Source organism: Podarcis tiliguerta (genome assembly GCF_965153285.1).
Source record: "Podarcis tiliguerta genome assembly, chromosome: 2".
Lineage (NCBI taxonomy): Eukaryota > Metazoa > Chordata > Lepidosauria > Squamata > Lacertidae > Podarcis > Podarcis tiliguerta.
The window spans coordinates 32,696,993-32,720,777 of record NC_139535.1 but is presented as its reverse complement, the minus strand read 5'-3'; the positions used below and the strand labels follow the sequence as shown (position 1 = coordinate 32,720,777).

Genomic DNA, 23,785 nt, shown 5'->3' with positions numbered 1-23,785 from the left:
ACAGAATGTCCCCAGTATGCATGAGGGATGGTATCGCCACCCACAATGAATCTGTGGAGCAGTCTGCCCTTCTTGGGATTTCCAGCTTGTTGGGCTCTATGCCCTCTTTGGCAAACAGAGAGACGCCACCGCCATCTCCACTGATTTTTCTACAGAGTTTGCATCTGTAAATATAACTGTATCTGACTGGTTCTTTCCATTCCATCAAGTTTCTGTTGTGCCCACTATATTTTTGCTCTCTTCGACGGCATGTCTACTGCAACATTTATAAAAGTATTTATATGCTGCCAGTTATAACAATATAGCATGATGATGTGCAGCAATATATAGAGTGAAATATAATAGCAGTAAGAAATAGACTCTTAAATGACTGAAAAATCAAAACATTTGAACAGTTACATAAGTCTGTCTACATAAGGTCTTCAAGAGACTCCTGAGGTCAAAAGTGAGGGTGCCTGTCAAATCTTTGCTGGAAGAATGACGACACTAAATGCCCAACTTCCAGTGGAGGCTGGTTGGGCCTTTATAACACAGGGGTCAACTGGCAGTGGTCCTCTGGATAATCACAGTGAATGAGTTGGAATATACCATCCAAGTGCACCTCTGGTAATCAAATGGCTTTGCCCGCCTCTGTCATCGCTCAGCACTAGGAACCCAGCAATGTACTCTATTCCCTTGCATGTATACACATGAATGCATTCATAAATTGGAGTGATCTGCAAATACCAATGCTCAGACGTCAAATCCAGGCTTACATCCACAGAGCAGTTAGCTAAATATCTAGCTAATATTTGACTGGGCAATTATGTGTGTAAAATGCTGATATATTTATTTGTGAGTCAACTCCCCCCACCCCTATTGATCTCTCTAGTGCACAGAAAATGATGACACATTTTTTTCTGGGTGAGTTATTCTGGTCTATGTTATGTTAGAAAAGGGATGCAAAGCTAGCTTTCAAGTGACAAATGACACGGCGGGAAGGAAGGAAGGAAGACCCATATGTTTAGAAAACCAATGTGACAAGGCAGATGATATGCCTTCACTAATCTTCAACCTTTTTGGACCCAAGACCCACTTTTAACCCAAACATGCATCTTAATCTTTTACCACATATTTGCATGGTGGTAGTGCTCCTGCAATATCTTATGATGGGAAAATATGGTCTGAACTATTTTGAGTATCTGTAGCTAGAACATTAGTAAGGGGGGGGGGGACATCTATGCCATGTAGTTTTCACCTTTGCTACCAGTAGTCCTTTAGTCCTCAGCTTACTACGCATGGAAATATAGAAAGCTGGTGTGCTGGAAATGCCTGTTCAGTCATCAGCTTCCTAAATAGCCACAGGCAAATCACATGCCTTTCAGTCAGCCTCAGTTCTGCATCTTTAAAATGGGAGTCTTAACCTCACTCCAGCAATGGCCACATTCCCTTCTGGAGCGCATACCAGTGGGTGGGTGGAACTTGTAGATGTGGTCAGAACAATAAATGTGTCTCCTACACGCACTTGCACACCTTTCTCTATCTATCCTCCATCCAGGCAGTCAGAAAGCATTTATCAGAGTTCAAGAAAACATTTGCTAGCCAGGCAAAAGCATCCAGGAAGGGCAGAAGTGGGTGTGGCATGACAGTGCTGAGGTCAGAGTCAAGAGAACTGAAGGGCCACATTTGGCCCCTGGGCCTGAGCATCCCAACCCCGGCCTCATGGAGTGTAGGAGAGGATAATGAAGCAGCTATTGAGGAAGCATGCTTCAGAAGCAACATAGGAAGTAATTGAACAATGTCACATTTAGGGTTTCTTCACCACCCTCCCCAACACAAATACACTTGCCTTTTGTAAGTTCCAGGAATTTAGTGGGCAAACTAGGGGAAGTGCCTCGAACGCGAAAAGCGTCCCCGGTTGGGTTTCTGTCTGCGATGCAGTCTTGTAATGGCACAGAAGTAACACGGGTGTGTGTGTGTGTGTGTGTGTGTGAGAGAGAGAGAGAGACGAAGAACATTCCAAAGACAGAAAAGAGTTATGGGATTCCCTATGGGTTTGGTGGCTCAAAAGCACCACTTATTTCGATTTCTTTAGAAAGGAAAAGGCCGCGCAGTGCAATGCCGAACCGTCCTCATGCGCCCTTTGTCTTTTGCATTTTGCATCCCCCCGGTTCCTATCCGAAGAAGGGAAGCGGGGATTGCTGTTTGGGAGCAATTTCTGCAAATGCTGTTGGGGAGCATTTCTGAGGAAGCAGGAGCAGCAAGGAAGGTGCAGCGCTCCCTCAGGTCGCTAGAAGCCGCTGCCGCCCCCGCCGGATTCGCAGCTCGCCTTGCAAGGGCCGCCTCCTCTCCCTCCCTCCTCGCGGCGCCTTCCCAGGCTCCTCTCCGGGTAAACAGCGATGGCCGCAGACGAAGGAGGCGGAGAACAGGATAACAACATGGGGAACCACTTGCAGCTCATTCCCGGTAATGGTCGCTCCCGGCGCGCGGCGCGGGCCGGCCCTTCAAGGGTGGGCGGCGGGGGAGGCAGAAGGGCGTGCGAAGTCTCCCGAGGTATTTGGGTGGGGGGCGGCGGCGCCTAGTGCGTGGCAAAAAGAAATGGGGCGCTGCTGGGGGTGGGGGCAATAAGACTCGGCCAAGGTAAAAGCCACTGACTCCGAAGAGCTTCCTGGAGGAGGAGTGGGGTGGGGTGAGGTGGCCGGGGGGTTGTGACAGTTGGGGTCTGTTTAAAGAGGTTTGTGGGGAAGAGAGGAAGGAAATAGGGAGTGGGTGTATCGGAAGCAAAGGAATTGGGAAGGGGGGACTCTTAAGGAAACCGCAGCGATAGGGCTTTTAGGAACTGGAGTTGTTTTGGGAGAAGGCATGGGTGAGAGCTGGCAGTTTCAGGAATTGGGGGAGGGGAAATGTGTGTGGTGTACTGGGGGTGGGGTGGGGAAGAGGTGGTGCCGAGGCCCAGATAATATGGGGTACTGGAGCCCTTGGCGTAGGCAGTGGGGACAGGGACTGGGATGGGTGGCCTTAAGTTGGAAAAGTGGGGTGTGTCTGGAGTAGGGCAAGAGAGGACACAATCCAAAGGCAAGGAAGGGTGAGACTGCGTTGGGAGGAATTAGCATCCCGCTGCCATCTGCCTGCATAAAGCTGGAGGGGCATCTGGAACCACTCCTGCCTGCTCCTTAAGCAACACAGCAAACAGGTGGACATATGTGTGGGTTATTTATCGCAGGAGGATGCAAGGACTTTTCCAGTTAGGTTTCTGCCTCTCTCCGGTGCCACTAAAGGCATAGGAGTTGTACCAGGGAACCGAGGCTGCAATCCTTGGTTCCAAAGATGAGTGCGAAGATGGAGATGGTGACCTGAAGGAACAGAAAGGGGAAAGTGCAAGTGCGGGCGCTGGGATGTTGTTGTGGACAGAAAAGGAAGGGTAGGGAATTGTGGTCTTGAGAGAGTATTGGAGTCTGGAACTTGAGGTAGGACAGAGAACTGAAGTGTTAAGGGAGGGTAGGGGAAATCTTCCAGGGTCACAGATTAAGAAGAGTCTGGAGTAATAGTGAGGTATCGTATTTTGGTGAGGAAACAATAAAGGCAGGAAGATGGATGGGTATTTGTGACATTGGGTGGTGAGGGATCTGGCGTTTGGAATGGAGTCAGACGGGAAGTATTGTATGACTGGGGCAGAAAGAGAATAAGCAACATGGTACTGTAAAGCTGGTGGAGGTGAGAACCAAGAACAAGAATAAGAATCAAAAGCAGCAGACTGAGACATAGGCCATTAGGATTTAAGGAGCTGGAACAAGGGGGGAAATGTGTAAGGGCTTGTGGTAAGTATTCACAAATCTGCTGCTACTATATAAACATTGTGCTGTATAGTAGTAACAGTTCAGACTTGTAAAGTAGGAGTATTAAAATTTGCTTTTCTTTGTCAAACAGTAGTCAGCCAAATGTCCCCAAGTGATTGTGATATCTGTCCCCTGTGTGTCATCAGGGGTATAAGGCTAAGAAGTAAACCTTACACAAAATCCAGAGTGGAGTCCCTAAGATAGTTGGATGGCACCTTGTATGCCTACTTTTGGCAACTCATGCAGCCAAGCTGGTGCCAGACATACTGTTCTGCTTTCCCCCATCAATGAGGCTGAGCAGGGGGTCTTGTCATTTGGGTAGCCCAGGACCTCCACACACACTTCCCAGGCTTGTGCTCCAGGGAGGTCACTTCTGCGCCATCACAACGATTTGACTTCACACTTGGAGACGCACTCCATTTTCTCCCGAAACAGATGGATGCCATTGATGTATCTCCAGCAGGTCACTCACTCTGAATTGTGAGGTGTTGTTTTAAGCTGCCATAACTAATCTCTGTGATGTTGTCTGTCAATGGGGAATGGGGGGAAAGATTGATGATATATGCTAAGGAGTGGTTCACAATAGTTTTTAAAATTACTATTTATCATTTACAAAGCACCCAAAATGTTCTAGGTACTATACAGTGGTACCTCGGGTTACAAACATTTTGGGTTACAAACTTCACTAACCTAGAAGTAGTACCTCGGGTTGAGAACTTTGCCCCAGGATGAGAACGGAGGCCCTATTAGCGAAAGCGTGCCTCAGGTTAAGAACGGTTTCGGGTTAAGAATGGACCTCCAGAACGAATTAAGTTCGTAACCTGAGGTACCACTGTACAGAGATTTAAGAACAAGAGTCCTGGCCTGCGGACTTTCACTTTAATAGATTCAGTAAAAAAGGAATAGGGAGGGAAAGAGAAACAAGAAAATGAATACTGTATGCTGTTTCTTGATGTTAAGTTACATAATTGTTCTTCTAGTGACCAGCTGAAATGGCTTCTGAGGAGATTGTTCTGTGATGAAAGAGAAAGTGTCATATGAGCAAAAGAGGTGCCATAAATTTGGCTGTGATGAATACAGGGTTTTCTGTAGTCAATATAAATTTTGATTCTGTTAAAAAACAAAACCACAAACAACTAAAAGCCCAAATTGTTTAAAATATGTCTGTAGCAGGCCATATATATTTTATCTGAATAGCTTTCAGTTGGATGTGCTGTAGTGGTAAGAGAAGGTAGCTTAGGGAAACAATTACTGGTTTACTTTGATAAGAGAAGACTCAAAGGGCTATCTACATTAGATCTGTGTTCCATTCACTAATCCTTTAATATTATATGTGCACAATTTTGTGGTTATAAGACTGGTGGTTCTGTCACCCGAAGCAATTCAATTCAGGCAGCCTCTGTTAGGAGGGCAGAGCTGAATTTCTGCGTGTTTCAAACTGAAAAATAAGAAAAGGGGGGAAATTCTGGCCACTTCTAATTGGAAAAAATAGACCATTATCTCTTTTCTTTTTGTGGAGATTAGTAGAAAACTACTCTTTGACACTCACACTATGTCATCTGCAACAGTGATGGGGCTAGCTACTGACCATAGGCTATTTGCTGTTTTGCAGGGCCTACCAGATTTCAGCTGAACACTGTACCCCATTTACCCCATTTGTACAATGTCATACCATGTAGAGGGGTGACAGCTGGGTCTTTTTGATGATGCCTCAATTATAAGCATCTGCTCACCTCAGACTTTATATTTTTCATTTTTGTTTAAGGGGTTTTTACTTCGCCACACGTTATTGATCGTTAGCAGTAAAGTAAGCATTTCCATTTAAAAAAAATAAATCAAGACAGGTCTAACTGCCTTCTGCTAAGTTTTTTGGCGTGCATAATTAGTTATGAGGTGTCGAGCACAGTCAGATTCAATACATAGTTCACAATAAAATTATTTTCTTCATTGGGTTTAGGTTAGAAATCAAAACGATTCCTTGCTTATTAAGAACAGAATGATTCTTTACTACGTGTTAAAAACAAGTTAGCAATAGTAGTATATTATTCTATTGAATGAGTCGCATTTCCTGAAACGCTTTCACTTGGAATATACTTCAGAGAGGAAATGAACAAGGTGAGCAGCTGGGCATATTGGAATGGTTGCAAGAAAGTAAAGGTAGAAAGGAAATGAAGGGAGAAAACAGCATACTTTGCTTAGTCGTGTGCAATAGGCTGGTTGCATGGATACTGTGGTAGGTGTTATCCTTAAAGAATGAAACTGAAAGGAAAGATTGTGACTAAACCTGTTTTTCCAGCTGTTTTCTTGTAATATGTTGGCTGCAAGTTAATATGTAGAATTGATATTAATAAGACTTCTTAGTATTAGTATAGTGTTCAGGGAGGAATGCTCAGTTTACATACTATTTGCATATGGAAAAATTAGTTGCTTTTGCATAAGACTGTGGCAAGGAGTAAAGTCAACTTGGCTTTCTGTTCAGTATGTAATTTGACTTTATTCTTTGAACCATTTGTATTGAGCAATTAGACTATTTTTGGCTACTGGCACCCTTGGCATTGTGAACTTTGCTTTTCTCCTGCTCTCTGCTTATAGTGCAACTTAATTTAGAAGTTGGGTAACCATCTCTATAGATTTTGTTGCACTATCATCAGAGAGCAGGAAGAAAGCAAACTTCACCATGCCATGGATGCCAGTAGCCAAACAAAGTTTAATAGGTAACATGGGAGATTCAGCCTTAGAGCAGATGATTTAATTAGAGCAGTAGAACCAGCGTTTTGGGATCTACTATCTGTGACCTGGGATCCACTTTTAAGCCCAACCAGATGCAAGTGGTTGTTTAGCTGTTTTTCATTTTTTTTAATAATAATATTTATTGCTTTTTGAACAATTTAAACACTACAAAACAAAACAAAAACAAAAAAGGACAATACAATACAATACAAAAACACTACATAACACTAACACATTAAACTAACAAAACCAAACAAAAACAATTTAAAACACTCAAACGATTTCAATATCTTATCTTTCATTCACTTATTTCACCGACCTCCTCACACCTCCCTTTTTGTATTCCACTTCTGTCAATTGTTTCAGCAATTCCTTTCCATCTTCCTCTGTTTCCTGTCCTATAATTATCTTAACACATTCTAACCTTATTTTACCTTTAAAATTCTATTAATCTATTTATACTTAAATCCTTATAACATTTCTACTAAAGCCATATAACTTCATTCCAACAATCTTTTAACATTCATTAATTTTGCAGTATTTCTGTAAATAATCTTTAAACTTTTTCCAGTCTTCTTCCACCGACTCCTCTCCCTGGTCTCGGATTCTGCCAGTCATTTCCGCCAGTTCCATGTAGTCCATCATGTTTAGCTGTTTTTCAATACAGTACATTTCTGTTCTTGCCTAAAACACACACAAGAGTTTTAACAGTTTTGCTGGTTCTACCTGAGGTTGGTACAGAACCCACTGCTATGAGCCTTCAGAACCTTTCTCCAACCATTCAGTATGCTGTCCTGTGCTGTAGAAATGTACAATCAAAGACTGTGACTGTGCCCTTTCTGTAAAACTGTGACTCTCAAAAGTGTCAGACTCATAATTACTGTTCCCCAGTTATCCAAAGGAGAACTTAGGTATCACAAGACTATTGACAAATGAACTTCTTAATCCATATCCTGCAGAATATAAATGTTTCAAATATAAATAAAATATGTTGTTTTGCACAGCAGCAAACCATACTGTACTGTGTTACCTGAAACACTAACAAATTGGTCGTGGCATAAGCCTCTGTGGTGAACTCTTATTTTTTCTGCAACATTTAACACAGCTATCCCTCTGGAAATTATTTTGGATGTTTACCTTAATTTAATATATCTTAAAATATGTGTGTAATTTCACTTCCATCTTAATTAATTAATTTTTATAATGAAATGTTTTTAGAATGTTGGATTATTTGATTGTTTGATTATTTGATTGTTGTTAGCTGCCCTGAGCCCGGCTTCGGCTGGGGAGGGCGGGATATAAATAAAATTTATTATTATTATTATTATTATTAAGATGATAGAAGGCAAGATGTGTGGTGTCTTCATCCATCTGTATTTTATCTTGCATCTGAGAAAGATAGGCTAAAGTGATGGGTTTTTTCCATTGTGCCACTGCAGTAAGATGAGTCATCGCTCTTCACAGGCTTTAGGCTCTTTCAGCCAAAATGCAGCACAGTTAGGCTGCCACTTCTTTTCGTGTTAAAATAAGTGAAAATGAGAAACAGAAGAGCGCTTAACATGAGGTGGTCTTGAGAATGAAACACGACCTCATGCTAAAAGTAAATGGCAGCACATTTTAAAGCTTGCATCCACCATTTGATCAAGCTTCAAAGGGAAGCTTTATAATGGAATGTAGATAAAATTGCCTTCTGCAAATATGCCTTTAAAAAAATTATTGAAAAGTAACATAACCTGATAAATTATTTGTGAAATGTGAAAGTTGGTGATGAGCTACTCTGTGTTCTAAAAGCATAGAAAATATGAGACCAGCATTTTAAGATTTCAGAAGCAATCTTAAGTACAGTGGTACCTCGGGTTACATACGCTTCAGGTTACATACGCTTCAGGTTACACACTCCGCTAACCCAGAAATATTGCTTCAGGTTAAGAACTTTACTTCAGGATGAGAACAGAAATTGTGCTCTGAAGCAGCAGCAGGAGGCCCCATTAGCTAAAGTGGTGCTTCAGGTTAAGAACAGTTTCAGGTTAAGTACGGCCCTCCGGAACGAATTAAGTACTTAACCCGAGGTACCACTGTATGTGGCTATAGTTGCTTCTGCAACAGCAGTGCAGGGAAAGAAGTGTCATTTTGACTGTCTTAAAATTTCAACACAGTAAATTTTAATTTACCTTGTGTGTTGAATGTGTCATGGTATGCCAATACTGTTCATATTGATAAAATGGTGTAGGAATGTCATGGCAAGGTAGAATCATTCATCATCCTCGTGGTCTAGATCAAGGTCAGCTAATGTGGTGTCCCTTATACATTGTTGGACTTCCTGCATCACCTATAGTCAGGGATGATAGGAGTTTCAATCCAGCATTATCCGGACATTACCATATTGACTACCCTTGATCCTAGGCATCTCTTGGAGTTTGGGGGCTGACCTGTGCTCACCATGGTGACTTGTAGCTTGACCTACATTCTGGAGAGTAATGATTGCTGTTTCAATGGGGTGAACGGACTTACACTTTATGACATAGCTTTCTACAGCTTAGTCAAAAAATGCCGCCCGTGTTTTATGATGCACTCCTACTGCTCCACACTGTGTTTCACTCTCCATCTGGCCTTGTACTATTATGGACTGTAGTTTTTGTGAAATAATTTGCCAGTTCACCTAACAGCTGAGCAGCTGTGTATTTTTAAATGTAATTGTGCGGAGGGATTGTTTCCTTCAGGTTAATTTGCCATAACCCAGGGGATTAGAATGGAGGTAGCAACATGAATCACAACTAAACAAGCCCTTCAAATTAAATTCTGGCCAAAGAAGAAAGATTTTTTTCCCCCCCAGTTTGTCTTCCCATCATCTGATGTATGGTGGATGGGCAGAAAGGGATGTTGGAATGCCCTGCCTAAGAAAGTGTGCTTGTCCCCATAGTTTAGTTTTTGTCTGAGGTTTTCTAAACTGTGCATGGAATCTCCATGAGTAGAGGAGGCTCCCTGCTCCAGATCTTTGCCATCAGATTAATTAATGATGACACAGTGTAGAGGTTTGGCAGCACACCTGTGTCTCCATGTTTACCTGTGAGTAGAACTAACACCAGAATTAGGTTAAAAAGCTAGTATGGAGAGGAAAAATGTTAATGCACCCTACTGATTTAGAGGCTACAAATCAGGTGCAAAGATTATGGTTTACATTATCTATGGTATTGAGGGTATTCTGTTTGCTGTTTGTTTGTTTGTTTGTTTTTAAAAAGGGACATACAATTACAGGAAACACTAGGAATGTTTGCTAAAGTGGCATTAGAATATTAAAGAAGCATGAAAAGATGCAAATCATCATAGATTTCTGCTCTGCAGTAATTCATGAATGGGTGTGAGTGCCTTGACTGCTCAGCTAGAGCTAGCCCAAGACTGCGGACCAAACTAGATGTGCTTGTTATAATGCAGTTTGGCATTTCATAGCTACGTTTTGTTTAACAAATAGGTCAACTGGATATTCTGATTGGACCATGATGGAAGCAAATGATTAAATCCTCTCCAAACCACCACCCACAGGCAACATTCCAAATCCTGTATGCCCCTTGTGCCAGCAACATGTTAAGCAAAGAACAGCTGTACAAAATGAAACTGCGCAATAAAAGTCATGTCTAGTTTGGCCCAGAACATCTTTCCATATCCATCTTATTTACCTGATTTGGCATTCTGATTTTTTATCAGAATCTCAAAAAATTAACCTGCATGGTTAGCATTTTTCTAATGGAGGTACCGTAAAAACTAAAGTGGTGTGGTTAATAAAGTACCATTACAACAAAGTGATTTTGAAAGTGAGATATTGCTGTGAGAAATGTCTAATTTGTTTTAGGTGTCCAGTTGCTACCCCTCCCAGTTTGGTGTCACCTGCAAATTGGATGAGCATCCCCTCAATTCCTTCATCCAAATCGTTTATAAAGACTTTGAACAACAGGCCTAGGAAAGAACCTTGGGGCATTCCACTTGTCCGTTTTCTCCGGGATAATGAGAAACCATTAGTGATCACTCTTTGCTAGCTGCAACTCTACCTAACAGTAACCTCATCCAGCCCACATTTTACCACCTTCTTCAAAAATATCACTGGTGACTTTGTCACAAGCTTTTTGCATATTAGCCTTTTGAGTCTGTCATGCAGAGATCCATATTGTTTTTGTAGAGCTCAGTGCATAGAGCTTCTGTTCTGTTTTGTGGGTTGGATGCAGACTTTTCTCTCACTGTTTGCTGAAGAAACCAGGATCCTATGGGCTTCCTGTGGATTGAAGAAGCTCAGTGATCTTCCCCCCACTACCACTTGCCTCACTTCTGCAAAGGGTTGCCCAACCCTCTAGAACAGTTTTTGTGGGCACGGAGTGAAGAGGAACTTAAGGGACCATATATCCCAATGGCAAAGCATATATTTTATGTGCACAAGAAAGTATTGTAGAGTAATTCCTGGGCATTTATTTAACAAAACTTGAAAAGACATTTATTTAAGTTGGACACTTGTTTCTAGGTAGTGTAAATGATATTTGGCTAGTCCATATAAGGCAACTGCTTATATTATATTATATTATAATTTGTCGCAGTACATGGCAAGTGATGGACTTTCACCATCATTTTTTTCGGAAATATTTCCCTGATATCAACTATTTTAGGCAATTTAATACTTGTGGTACTTTATTTTTTTGACAACTTGTTTTTTGTTTTTCAAAAAACTTTCTTGGACTTCTTAGCAGAGAGTGAGGAAGAAGATGACGTTGACATGGAAGTTGAAGATCAAGACAGCAAGGAGACTGAAAAGCCAAACATCATTAATTTTGATACTAGCCTGCCAACTTCACATGTGGTATGTGTGTCATATTGTTGCTCTTTCCTCAGCATCTGTGTTCCATGTTGGAAATTTAGAGCCCCAGGGACTATGTATATGGAACCATCAAAAACCATCTTCCACTCCCAAAGAGATTTTACTTTTTCCTGTGACTTCCAATTTTACCTCATGGTAGAAGCAAGAAAGTGAACCTAAATCCAGTCATGTTCTCCTACTAGAGCAACTTTTTGCCTCATCCTGTTATGGAAAAATATCTTCTTATAGGGCTGTGCACTCACTTCCAGTTAGCACTATAGTCACATTGCCTAGTATACAGGGGTTTAGTTCCAGTGGTTGCATGTAGCCAAAATTACCTTTTCTTTAGCCGGCAAGGAAGAAGGAGACTTCCCTGTGTGTCCACTGCCTCTCCTTACTTCATATGCCAGTGATCACCAGGCAGAAGGGAGGAGGAGGGAGGGAGACAGAGAGACACAAAGGCAGAAGAAAAAGGCTGGAATGGATCTGGGACAGAGGTGCAACCAAGCACGTACGATTGAAATTGCATATGTTAAATATGTAGAAGATGAGACTCAATTGTACTGCAAGCATGGGAAACACTAGTGGCTATTTTTGTTTTTCTTAGGGTTCCGTAGATCTAGTCCATTCATCCTAAAGCTCTGTTGTCTTTAATTTTTGCGTTTATAAACTGTGAATGATTCCAAGAACCCTCCCACTGAATTGCGACTTCTAACTGCTTTTTATTTCTTATTTTGGAAAGTATTTAGGATCTGATATGGAAGAGTTTCATGGAAGGACTGTCCATGATGATGACAGTTGTCAGACTATTCCAGTCTTACCCCACCTGATGGTAATGTTGATTCCTGGACAAACACTGCCTCTTCAGCTCTTTAGTCCCCAAGAGGTTAGCATGGTGCGGAATTTAATACAGAAAGACAGAACCTTTGCCGTTCTTGCATACAGGTAAATTAGTAAATAGTTTTGCAGTTATGTGAAATTTATGCCATATCTGTAATGGAGAATGTTATGGACTATTGCATTGTTGTTTCGTGTTGTTACACTCATTTCCTGAAAATCCCGAGCAGCTTGGGGGCTGAGGGGGAAACGGAAGATTCTTGATGAAGAGGTAATTCTGAAACAAGCTTACAGTAGCTTTTCCTAATATGTTGGTTTTTCTTCTTCTTAGCAACGTACTTGAAAGAGAAGCACATTTTGGAACGACAGCAGAAATTTATGCCTATCGAGAAGCACAAGAGTATGGAATTGAAACAGTCAAAGTAAAAGCAGTGGGAAGGCAGAGGTTTAAGGTTCTTGAAATAAGGACTCAATCAGATGGGTAAGGAAATAAGGAATATGTGGCAATGTTGAACAGGGGAGCCTGTTTATATCCGGCAAAATTTAACAATCTTGCCAGTCTTAAATTTTCTCAAAATTCTCTCTTCACAGTTTGGTGTTGCTTAGAGAAATAGGTGGGATGTATAAGTAATGAGTAATAATACCTTTTATGTGTACAGGTGTATGGTATGAAGCCTCTTCCTTGCCATGTAAATACGATTTTGGCGGTGTCATACTGTTAACTAATCGAGGGTGTTTGATGGTGTGCTACATAAATGCGCACCTTTAAAATTATGGATTATGTCTTTATGAAGCAGTGCATTTTTTCTCTTCAGCGGTTCTGAAAACTATTGCTACTTTTGTGGCACAACTGATATTTATTACTCCCTTTGTCCCTCAACCTAGCAGAGGATGAACAATAATAAAATATTTATGTTGAATAGATAATGACTCCTTTACAGAAAACAGCATCATAAATAGCAATAGTTAATGCAGAAATAACATTTAAAACTGTCTTTAACTTTTTTAAAAAAACTCCTAAATAAAAGTTCTTCCAATTCTAAGATTATTATTTTTTAATTAAATTTCTATGCCGCCATTCTTATGAAGAACACAGGGCACTTTACAATATATATAAACCCAACAGTTTAAAAGGCCATAGATTGTTCAATAAGCCAAAGTCCTGGGAGAAGAGGAATATTATTGCCTGGCCAACTATGCAGCAGGTTGGGAAGGGGGGGCTGTTTCCTGTCCTTTGCTAGATGGGGGTTTCTGAGATTTTTTTTTAAAGACTTGTTTTCCTGACAGGGGGCGGTGGTGTTGACCTTCCAAAACTTGCCACCCTAAGGACCCTCAGCAACTTTTAAATTTGGGGGGGGTTTCATCTCAAAAAAACAAAAGCCTGGGTTCTCCCCCCCCCCCCCCAAAAAAAATCCCACTTTTTTCTTAACCTGGAAAAGTTTTGAACCATAGCTGGCCACTGTTGGACTACCTTCTGAAAAGGAAGCACTAGGGAAAATATATGATTAAGGTCTCTGTCTGTTTTGCAGAAATCTGTGTGTATAGAATGAAAATGATTTAAATACGTGTTTCCCTCGTAATAAATTCATAATCCTTACTTGGAATGTAGCAATTTGAACACAAGATGGCGGCACACATTAATGTCAGAAACCATATGTGTTATGGGAATGTTTTTTAAACAGGGTGGTATTCAGAGAGTAGACCTGTTAAGTTAATGGATGTGACTAACTTAGGTTCATCAATTACAGTGGGTCTACTCTGAGTTGGACTTGGTTGACTACATCTCTATAAGAGTGTTCTCTTCTGTAGTGGTGGCATGGTTTTTGTAACCATTCTGCACTGGGAGAGAACAAAGGCATCTGGAAAAAAGAGGAATATTGAGGAATAAAGTTCTTTGTCTAGACCTGTCTTATGTTTTACATGTTTTTCAACTAAAATTTTCGTTATGATTGGATATTATCTGTGGAATGTCAGCTGAATAACACATATCGGGAGGAGACAAGTTTCGCGATGGCAGCAAGCTTTGCTTAAGACTTGGAACTTGTTTGGTATTAATATCTTTGCCCATTTTAAAAGAACACACTTATATTCAGGAGCACGTCTATTGACCCTTGGGGTTTAACTAGCACTGGGGAAAATCCAACCAAATAAGTATCCATTATAGGCTGCAAAAGTAAAATGTGGAACTGAGATTTTTTAAATCCATTAAAATTTATGGGAGTGCTTTCCCCCCCAGATGTCTTATTGATGTAGCTAAAGGGGCTGAGTAAATAGCCAGACAGATGCAGTTTTCATACCTGTGTGAAATCTCTTTATCAGAATACAGCAGGCAAAGGTGCAAATCCTCCCTGAGCGAGTTCTGCCTTCAACTATGTCAGCAGTGCAGCTGGAGTCCTGCAGCAGATGCCACATATTTCCTTCTTCCAAGCCTGCAGCGTGGCAGGATCAACATATACATCAATGGCGGCAGAAATATCAAAAGGTCAGAAGCTAATGGTATTTTTATTTTTTACGTTTTTGGTATGACATTTCAAAAATCAATATAAATTCCATCTGTGTGTCTCTCCTTTTATAGAAAGACGTGTGAAATGGGACGGTGCCTGTCAACCCCCTACTGCCGCAGATTATTTGTGTGACTTATCAGTTCACCACAATGGGCAGCTGCACATTTTATATTAGACAAGTTATAATTGGTTCCAATTATCTTTTGGCTACTCATTTGAAGGAAATGTCTTTTTTGTGTGTGTGTGTAAGGGAAGGAAAGTGGAGGGGGGAGACTAATGTGAGAGGCTTAAGTCAAAATGTGTGTTAAGCTATATGCTGTATGTTTCATGCCTTATGGAAATGGAACAGATTGTGACACATTCCATGTGTCTTCAGAGGAATAATGCAGGATTAGTTCCTGCTTTCTTTCCTATCTTATGTACAGTGGTACCTCTGTTTAAGAACAGCCCTGTTTACGAACTATTTCGTATATGAACTCCGCAAAACTGGAAGTAGTGTCCTGGTTTTCGAACTTTACCTTGCACTAAGAATGGAACCCGAACTGTGGAAGGGCACCGGTGGCAGGAGGCCTCATTAGGGAAAGTGCACCTCAGTTTAAGAACGGTTTTGGTTTAAGAATGGACTTCCGGAACGGATTAAGTTTGTGAACCGAGGTACCACTGTACTAATAGCAAATATATTCTCGAGGTGTGGATGCTTATGTTGCCAAAATAGGTAAAAAGGTAAAGGACCCCTGGACGGTTACGTCCAGTCAAAGGCAACTATGGGGTTGCAGCGCTCATCTGGCTTTCAGGCCGAGGGAGCCAGTGTTTTCCAGACAGCTTTCCGAGTCATGTGGCCAGAATGACGAAACCGCTTCCGGTGCACTAACTGTGCACAAGGAGGAAGTGTTTGCATGCTTGAGGAAGCCCCAAGGTTTGGTGAAGTACAACAAATATTGTGGAACTTGTTACAAGAACATCCTAGGAGAATTGTGCGTGCTCATTTGGGCAGAAAATGAAAACTGAGGGTGGGTAAATGATGTACAGTGGAACCTCAGGTTACGTACTGTCCTCCTTATGAACACTTTGGGTAACGAGCTCCGCTAACCCGGAAGTAGATGCTCCTGGTTGCAAACTTTGCCCTGGGATGTGAGTGGAAGTCGTGCACCAGTGGCGTGGCAGCAGCGGGAGGCTCCTTTAGTGAAAGTGTGCCTCATGTTAAGAACGGTTTCGGGTTAAGAACGGACCTCTGGAACAAATTAAGTTTGTAACCGGAGGTACCACTGTATCCTGGAAAAACTGGTGGGACTATGAGCAGGAACACACCACACTACAAAACTTGTTTGCAGGTTTCCCTTTTTCTAATTGTATGGAAAAAGTGTGGACTGGGGCTGGATCTAGACACATCAAAGAAGCATTTCAGTTTAAAGTGTTAATTTAAACAGGGAAAGCAGGTAGAGAAAAACAGGACTCCACGTTGCCATCTGGTGGCACAATGTTATATCGCACACACAACGCATATACATCTTTTTCTTTGCCACTCTAGCTCAGTCCTAAGTCAGATTGGTTGATGGCTGCAAACTTTTTACTTTTGATGCGTAAGAACATAAGAAATGCACTGATAGTTTAAGCTAAAGATGCATATAGGGTAGCACTCTGTTCTCACAGTAGCCAACTGGATGCCCAAATGTAGCCAGAGGTGCAGGTGCTTGGTGCAGAAGTCTGGGACCCTGTTTATTAGAGCAGCCCCAAAACATGTCTTCTTCCCTTTCCAAGTGACTTGCCTGGAAAAAGAGGGCTTTCAATCTCTCGGAAGAAACCTGCAGGCACCTGAAGGGTACTAGATGAAGAAGAGCACAAACTAATGACCCAGCCCTGTTCAGATAGTGATTTGGATCAAATCTTCCAGTTGCTCAACATTATCCAAGTAAACAGGATTCAATGAGATGCTTTTGCCGTGGGGGCTATGTGCTGTGCAGTTCTTTTTCATTTGAAGATGAGCACTATCCTGTTATACCCGAATACTTTTCCTCAAACTTAACACCATAACTTTTCCTGACCTTAATGGTCATGCATGTTCAAGCCTTAGCAAGTTCCTGGCAGTTTTGTTGCCACTCTCCATAGTAAAGTACTTAAATGAGAAGTTTTGAAGTAACTATTCAATTGGGTGCAATTCAGACTAGTGAACTGAAGGGGAAATTGGTATGAAGACTTTTGATTCTTCATCAGAGGAAGGTGGATTCCCTCACTTCTAGCTCCAGTTACACTTCTAGGTTTGAATTCACTGCAACAGGTGTGTGCCATTTTTTATTTTATTTTTTGCATTTTGTGACCGCGTGGTTCTTCCATTTATCAGTAATACATCTGTTTAAACTCTCTCAAGTTCCAATTGATCTCTTTACACCTCTTATGGACACATAGTTCCTACTGCCTAGTTATTTGCCTGGCTAAGCTGCTTTCTGGAGTTCTCTATTCTGCCCTTATCTATTGCCAGCCAGGCCATTCCCAAATTTGCTTCACTCTCGGTCTCAAGCAATCACATCCTTCTTATTAAAGGAATATTTTTTATATTAATCTTCACTTCTTTGGATACCTGCTGTGATAGCCTCTTTCAATGCAGAGCACAAGTCTGTTTATCATAAATGCAATTATTCCCACAAGCACTAGTTTAACAAAACTTTTTTTTTTCTTTTTTTTTAAATCTCGGAATAATCTCCTAACACCAGACTTCTTCAGTGCTTGTGTAAAGTCACTCACATTTCCTCTCTTGGTATTAATTTGCTCGCTTTGGGGAAAGGTAGAATGTGTGGTTCATCCATGTAGCACTATTAACAAAGACTCACCCTCAAAATAAAACTTGCAGAAAATAGCGTTAGCTATTTGAACCATTGCTCAGAGTAAATCTGATGTCTTTAAAAAGTCCTTAAGTGGGCGTTTATGGTCCCTAATTTTGGAGGTAACTTAAAATGACTGTTATATCTTCAAGGAATATTGTTAGCTTTACTCTCCCTTTTGTGATCTCTTGGATCCCTTTTTCCTTTTTTTGAGGCTTAGCTCCCCCCCCCCCCTAATTGCTGTGTTTCAGTTAATAACTGGAATGTATACATGAGCTTTGCAGCTTCCTGGTACAGTGGTGCCTCGCAAGACGAAAAGAATCCGTTCCGCGAGTCTCTTTGTCTTGCGGTTTTTTTCGTCTTGCGAAGCAAGCCCATTAGCGGATTAGCGCTATTAGTGGTTTAGCGGCTATTAGTGGCTATTAAGGGCTTAAGGGATTAGCGGATTAGCTGCTAAAAGGCTATTAGCGGCTATTAAAGGCTTAAGGGATTAGCGGATTAGCTGCTAAAAGGCTATTAGCGGCTTAGATCAGCTGATAAGCCGCTTAGATCAGCTGTTAAGCGGCTTAGCGATCAGCTGTTAAGCGGCTTAGTGAACAGCTGTTAAGCGGCTTAGGGGCTTGGGGGAAAGGGGGGGGGAGGGGAAAAAAACCCCAGGAATCGCAAGACATTTTCGTCTTGCGAAGCAAGCCCATAGCAAATTCGTTTTGCGAAGCACCTCTAAAACGGAAAACCCTTTCGTCTAGCGGGTTTTCCGTCTTGCGAGGCATTCGTCTTGCGGGGCACCACTGTATATGCAGCAGCGTAGACACAGCTTCACTTAACCCAAGCCGTTTGTTTGAAGAGGTTTTCTGTGTGATTGCAGCAGCTTGGACCTCATAAATGCAAACAGACCAAGGTTGCTTTCACACAGATGAGAATGCCTTGCATTCATTTTGGCCTGCATCATTCACACAGTGGTGTGCTGTGAAAAACAAGAAGGAAATAGATGTGTTTATATCAGTTTGTATTCTGTTGTGGCTTTGTATGAAGCAACTCATGCGAAGGAAGCATTCCATTTTTGCTTATTTCCCCCTACCTACTACCCATTTACAGTCCTTGAAAAGTTGCTCCTGAAGTGGGCATAGTTTGAATAATGGCCCAGAGGTTTGTAGAAGGTTGGACTGGGCAATATATCATCCAATACTGGTTTGAAGTCCTCTACTGTGATATCAGTTTCATAATTTTTCACCTGGCAATATATAGTGAATCATGATGCATGTGTGTGTGCTCTGCAAAAATGACAATGTGGGAACAACCGTGAAGCCAGTCTATGTCTCTACATAGCTCCATCCTTATTTCAGACATTGTATATTGTGAAGTTCAGTTGGTGGTATAGCATAATGTTGAAAACTAGATATCACCCAGCCCTAGTAGGAGGATTGGCCAAAATTGCATGTCCCACCTTGTCTCACTTATTATTATTTTGATATACCCATAGATTTTACTTTATTAGTTTAATCTGTAATTGATGATGATTATGCCTTTAAAGAGTGAGATTTGTGCAAGAACTTTCAGGGCTAAAAAACCCCTCAGTAGCAATTCAGTGGTTCCAAAGTGTACCCTCACAGAAGTAAAAACAGGGTTACCAACTCTATGATTCTATGATACTTCTGTGAGGGTACACTTTGGAACCATTGAATTTCTAGGCAGCACGATCCGAAAAGCAGTTGCAATAGGCTATTTGGATTTTAAGTAATGTTTGCACTATTGAAGTTGGTGTGAATAAAATCAACTTAAATGGCAATATTTGGAATTACCACAGTAGAAATATCAACCTGATGTCTCCGGATAAAAACAGTATTGGATACTATGTTTAAAGATATAAATAATGGGGATCAAGCACATTTCTATCTACTCACCAGGGTTTTCTGAGGTTCACAAGGTGTGTTTTGTACCTTGATCGTAACATAGTGAAACAAATAATTATGCTAATAGAGCATGCATTGGGGAGGGGAGATTTGCTTGATGAAATATTTATAGAAGTGTACTCTTTCCTCTAGTAGCTGAAGAATATCATTTATTACTTAGCAGTAAGGGTAAATATCTATATCTGTTTTGTCTTGCAGCGCAAATTCCACTGTGCTAGTCTGACTTCCTGGCCGTCTTGGTTGTATTCCTTATATGATGCTGTGAGTATTAATAAGGTCTTGCTCTTGGTTTTATCTCTCAATCTGGCATGTTCTTTTTGCCTCCGAGAGAACAAACCTATGTTTTAAAATGGCAGCTAACCAGTGAAATGCTACTATGTATTAGATATCTGACCTTCTGTCAGATATTGCCAAGGAAACACAAGTTGCTGTCTCAGCAAGATCGCTGCCCCCACGGCCTATACCTAAACAGCATTGACAGGTTCAACCACCTCTCGACCAGCATGCAATCGTCTTGCTCGAGACTAACAAGAGTGGGAACCTCTGGACTGTGCAAGTTCTGCAAGGGATAGATATAGTCTGCCAATACACACTGGAATCCACCCTGGAATCAGGAATGACAAAGTGGCAGGAGCCAGGAGTTTGGTGAAGAAGAAACTGGGTCATAGGCTAATTCAGCAGCAGGATTACATGGTTTTATTGTGCCCGACATCTGCCATCCAACACACCTTCACCAAGGGGTGCCTGAGACTATCAACTGATAAGATTGATGATTGGTAAATGGATTGTATCCAAGGATGACTCCTTTCCATGAGTGGAAACCCCATGGTGAAATCACTGGATACCACTCATAACGTTTTAATATGTCACAGTTCCCTCAACCCTTACAGAGAGCTAATTGGTTGGCATACATAGGTTTAGAACAAGAAAGGTGTACTATGTGCCCATCTTGCCCATGGATAAAACAGTATGATTCAGGGGGTCACCAAGCTTTTTGAAGTAGTGGGGGACATTTTGAATTTTGAAAGAGGGCTGGGGGTGCCAAGCACAAAATGGCTGCCACAGAGGGGCATGGCAATAATGCAAAATTAATGAGACAACCATGCCTGAAAACCTTATTGTTACCATGGGAATTCAGCTATGTCCTACTTGTCCTGATTGTGGAGAGAAAACTCACACACACAAAGAGAGAGAGAGATGCTGTTGCTATCTAACAACAGGAAGTATTCCTTGGTATCATGAAAAATACACAAGGTAGCCATACAACTCTTATTCCATAGAAGCAGATCCCTGCACATTTTGCCCCATAACTTTATTTCTAGGAGGCCTAAATACTATTTGGAAATGAAAGCTCAGCGATTTGGGCACCACTGTAAGACTTCATCTGTGCCATGGCTTAACACCAAGCTGAAATTCATACAAGTGTGAATTAGACAATGATGCATGTATGGATTTCAGCTTGGTGTTAAGAAGCTGCACCTTTTTTAATAAAACTTTACTGCAAAAGATATAGCTAGATACAATTTATCTACTTTATTCTTCATTCTTATTTTTTTAAAAGAAAAAGGAGTTTGTATGTTTAAATTAGGTTTTTCTTCCAACACAAGGAAACCTTGATGGAAAGAGTCAAGCAGCAGCTGCACGAGTGGGATGAAAATCTTAAAGATGAATCGCTTCCATCAAATCCAATAGGTACTCTTTTACTTGAAAATTTTTCTTGTTTGCTTCTCTATGCACATTAACTGATAGAAGAAAAAGTTGCATTTGCCTAGCAAAGTAGGCTCTGATCAATGAAAGCTCATGGCCACATTAAGACACTACACATTTTCTAGTTCTCCATGGTATAGGGGATTGGCCATGAACAGTGTGTATTCAAGACAATAAGATTCAATTCACATCCCAGTTTGGCATTTAAAAACAACAACCTGATTTCAGTTCACAGTGATTCAGACATTGCCTGATTTGGAAAATTTAAACTTTATGTTTTCACATGCAGGATTTTTTTAAAAAATCTAGCTTTTCTCCGTTTGATAGACTTGGATAGAGTTTGTGGGCACAATGGCCCTTCCTGGATGGATAAAGCCGGTCAAACCCTAGGGCTTTAGTTTGTGCTGGGCAGCATTTTACGTGTGCACACACACACACAGCATTTCAGAAAGCATTTACTTATCCTAGCCTATTGTTTTGTGGGAAATTTGCCTAAAAAGGGAATACAACAGAGAGGTATCCCTAGCTAAGAACCCTGCCAAATTTTGGAAAGATGTATAGTGGGTTATTGGCAGTAGACACCATTTTAAAGTTGATTTTGTGGGGAGAACTTCCCTTCCTGTGGTTTTGTGGGCAGCAATTTTATTTTGAAAATGGCATGCATAACAGAGGTGTTCCTAGAAAAGTCACTTGCTAATTTTCAAATGGAGAGACCTAGGAAGTTATTATGAATAGTGAGGGGAACAGCTTCAAACCCATTTTCTGCTCAGTTGACACCAACATAGCAGAAAACCATAGAAAGTAAGTGCAAAGTTAGTTTGAGAGATGTGAATGTGTGGGCATATGGCATAGCAGCAGCAGGACTTGAATGTCCAGCATTGTCCAAGCAGGGACTACTAGGAGGGCTACTAAAAGAGAATGGAATAGGCATTAACTAATTTCTTTCTGATTAGAGACGGTTCCAAAAAACAAGCAAAGATACCCCTCCCTTCTATCTCTCCATCCTGATATTTTCCTTATCTGGCTAGCTTTGGGAGAAAGATTTCACTTTTGACAAGCACATTGTTTCCAGTATGTATTTTACGAATCTCAATGCATAAAAGGCTTTGGAGATTCCTGCTTTATTTCAGAGTGCTTTGGCAAGACCCTATTTTGGTTCAGACAAATTGCAAATCTTTGGCTCAAGGTTCTTGTCTGGATCTAACTCACACCCCTGTTCCCTCTGTACCTTTTAGAGTTGTCCACTTTAAATAGCACATAAGTGTGCTTCCTTCCCAACATTGCAGATTTTCAGTGTGAAAGCCACAAAAAATGGCTTGTATGTGGTCATTGTTGAGTAATAGACAATATAGATTTCTACTATCGCATGTAACCCCAGCAGGCATCAAACAGAAACTTCCATTACTATACAAGTGAGCGGCTCATATTTATAAGAAAATGGATTAACTATGTAGTTTAACGTTGCCTTTGCTCTTTGCCTTGCTTTACAATTTGCATAATGCAGCCTGAGAGAGTTGCATCAAAAAAGCAATATTATCACCTTTTTGATTTTTTTTCTTTTTAATGCTATATGTAGAGCATTTTTTAAAGATCATAGTCCATATGCATCTGCTAAAAAGCATGTGGCAGAAATTGCCACTTCGTTTATTCCAGTTGAGCTGATGCCAAAAAAGATTGCTGGTAGATTGTGATTGATTCCTTGTAATAGTTATGCACTGATTAACTGGAAATTATAATGTGCTGTGTGTCTGATTGACCTTCTTTTAAATATATGAAATTGAATTTCTTCAGATTTTTCATACAGAGTTGCTGCTTGTCTGCCCATTGATGATGCACTGCGAATTCAGCTGCTTAAAATTGGTAGTGCTGTTCAGCGATTACGATGTGAACTAGATATAATGAACAAAGTAAGTGTACTGAACTCTTTACAAGGTCTTGAAATTGTTCTCTTGCTTACCTGGGAGCAAGTTCCCAGTTAAGACTTTTGAGTAGACACAAGGCTATCAATAGCTACTAGATACGATGGCTATAGGCTGCCTGCAGGATCGGATACAGTGTGCTCCTGACTAGACACTTGGACACAACAATGGTTGAGTGCTTTTGCACTCATGCCCTGCTTTTGAACTTCTCATTGTCATCTGGTTGGCCGCTTGTGGAAAATGGGATGTTGAATGATGGTGTCCAGAGGGACAGTCATGGATAGGGACATTGGGCGCTCTGCTCCATCACTGGGTCTAGAGTGTTTCCAATTTTGCAAGTCTTAGGTCTTTACAACTTTCAATAAGGTTGTTGTCAACTTTATTACATTTAATGTGTCAGTCTCTTCATTGCCGCCACAGAAAAAGAGTTTCAGGAAGCAGTTATGAAAACTTCTTAAAGGGAAAATAAGGTTCCAAGTGGTCTCCTTTTTAGGAAAAGTCACTGGATTAAACCTGCTTTGCTTGCAATTTAAAGTATTTAAACAAAATGTTTTGCGGATCTTCCGTTCTGTTACTTAAAAAGTGTTAGTTTCCCCATTTATGTTTGCTTTATTGCTCTTGTAGTGTACGTCTCTCTGCTGTAAGCATTGTCAAGACACAGAAATAACTACTAAAAATGAAATATTCAGGTGAGTTTGCAAAGGGCTTAC

The 23,785-nt window shown here is 41.0% G+C and overlaps 1 protein-coding gene across 3 annotated transcripts in view; it reads left to right on the top strand.

Annotated features, from left to right (window-relative positions):
- The first annotated feature begins 2,168 nt into the window (after positions 1-2,168).
- Positions 2,169-23,785, top strand: part of CRBN (cereblon) — a 29,307-nt gene continuing 7,690 nt past the window's right edge. The window contains exons 1-9 of one of the 3 annotated variants that reach the window (XM_083426250.1): positions 2,169-2,445; positions 11,273-11,385; positions 12,125-12,327; positions 12,551-12,700; positions 14,539-14,701; positions 19,648-19,710; positions 21,057-21,141; positions 22,948-23,063; positions 23,700-23,764. In XM_083426250.1, coding sequence (XP_083282376.1) covers positions 2,379-2,445; positions 11,273-11,385; positions 12,125-12,327; positions 12,551-12,700; positions 14,539-14,701; positions 19,648-19,710; positions 21,057-21,141; positions 22,948-23,063; positions 23,700-23,764 — 1,025 coding nt within the window. In that variant the 5' untranslated portion in view covers positions 2,169-2,378. Of the gene's footprint in view, positions 2,446-3,470; positions 3,798-11,272; positions 11,386-12,124; positions 12,328-12,550; positions 12,701-14,538; positions 14,702-19,647; positions 19,711-21,056; positions 21,142-22,947; positions 23,064-23,699; positions 23,765-23,785 lie in introns of those variants that run through there. The other 2 variants (XM_083426251.1, XM_083426252.1) reach the window with 2 other exon arrangements.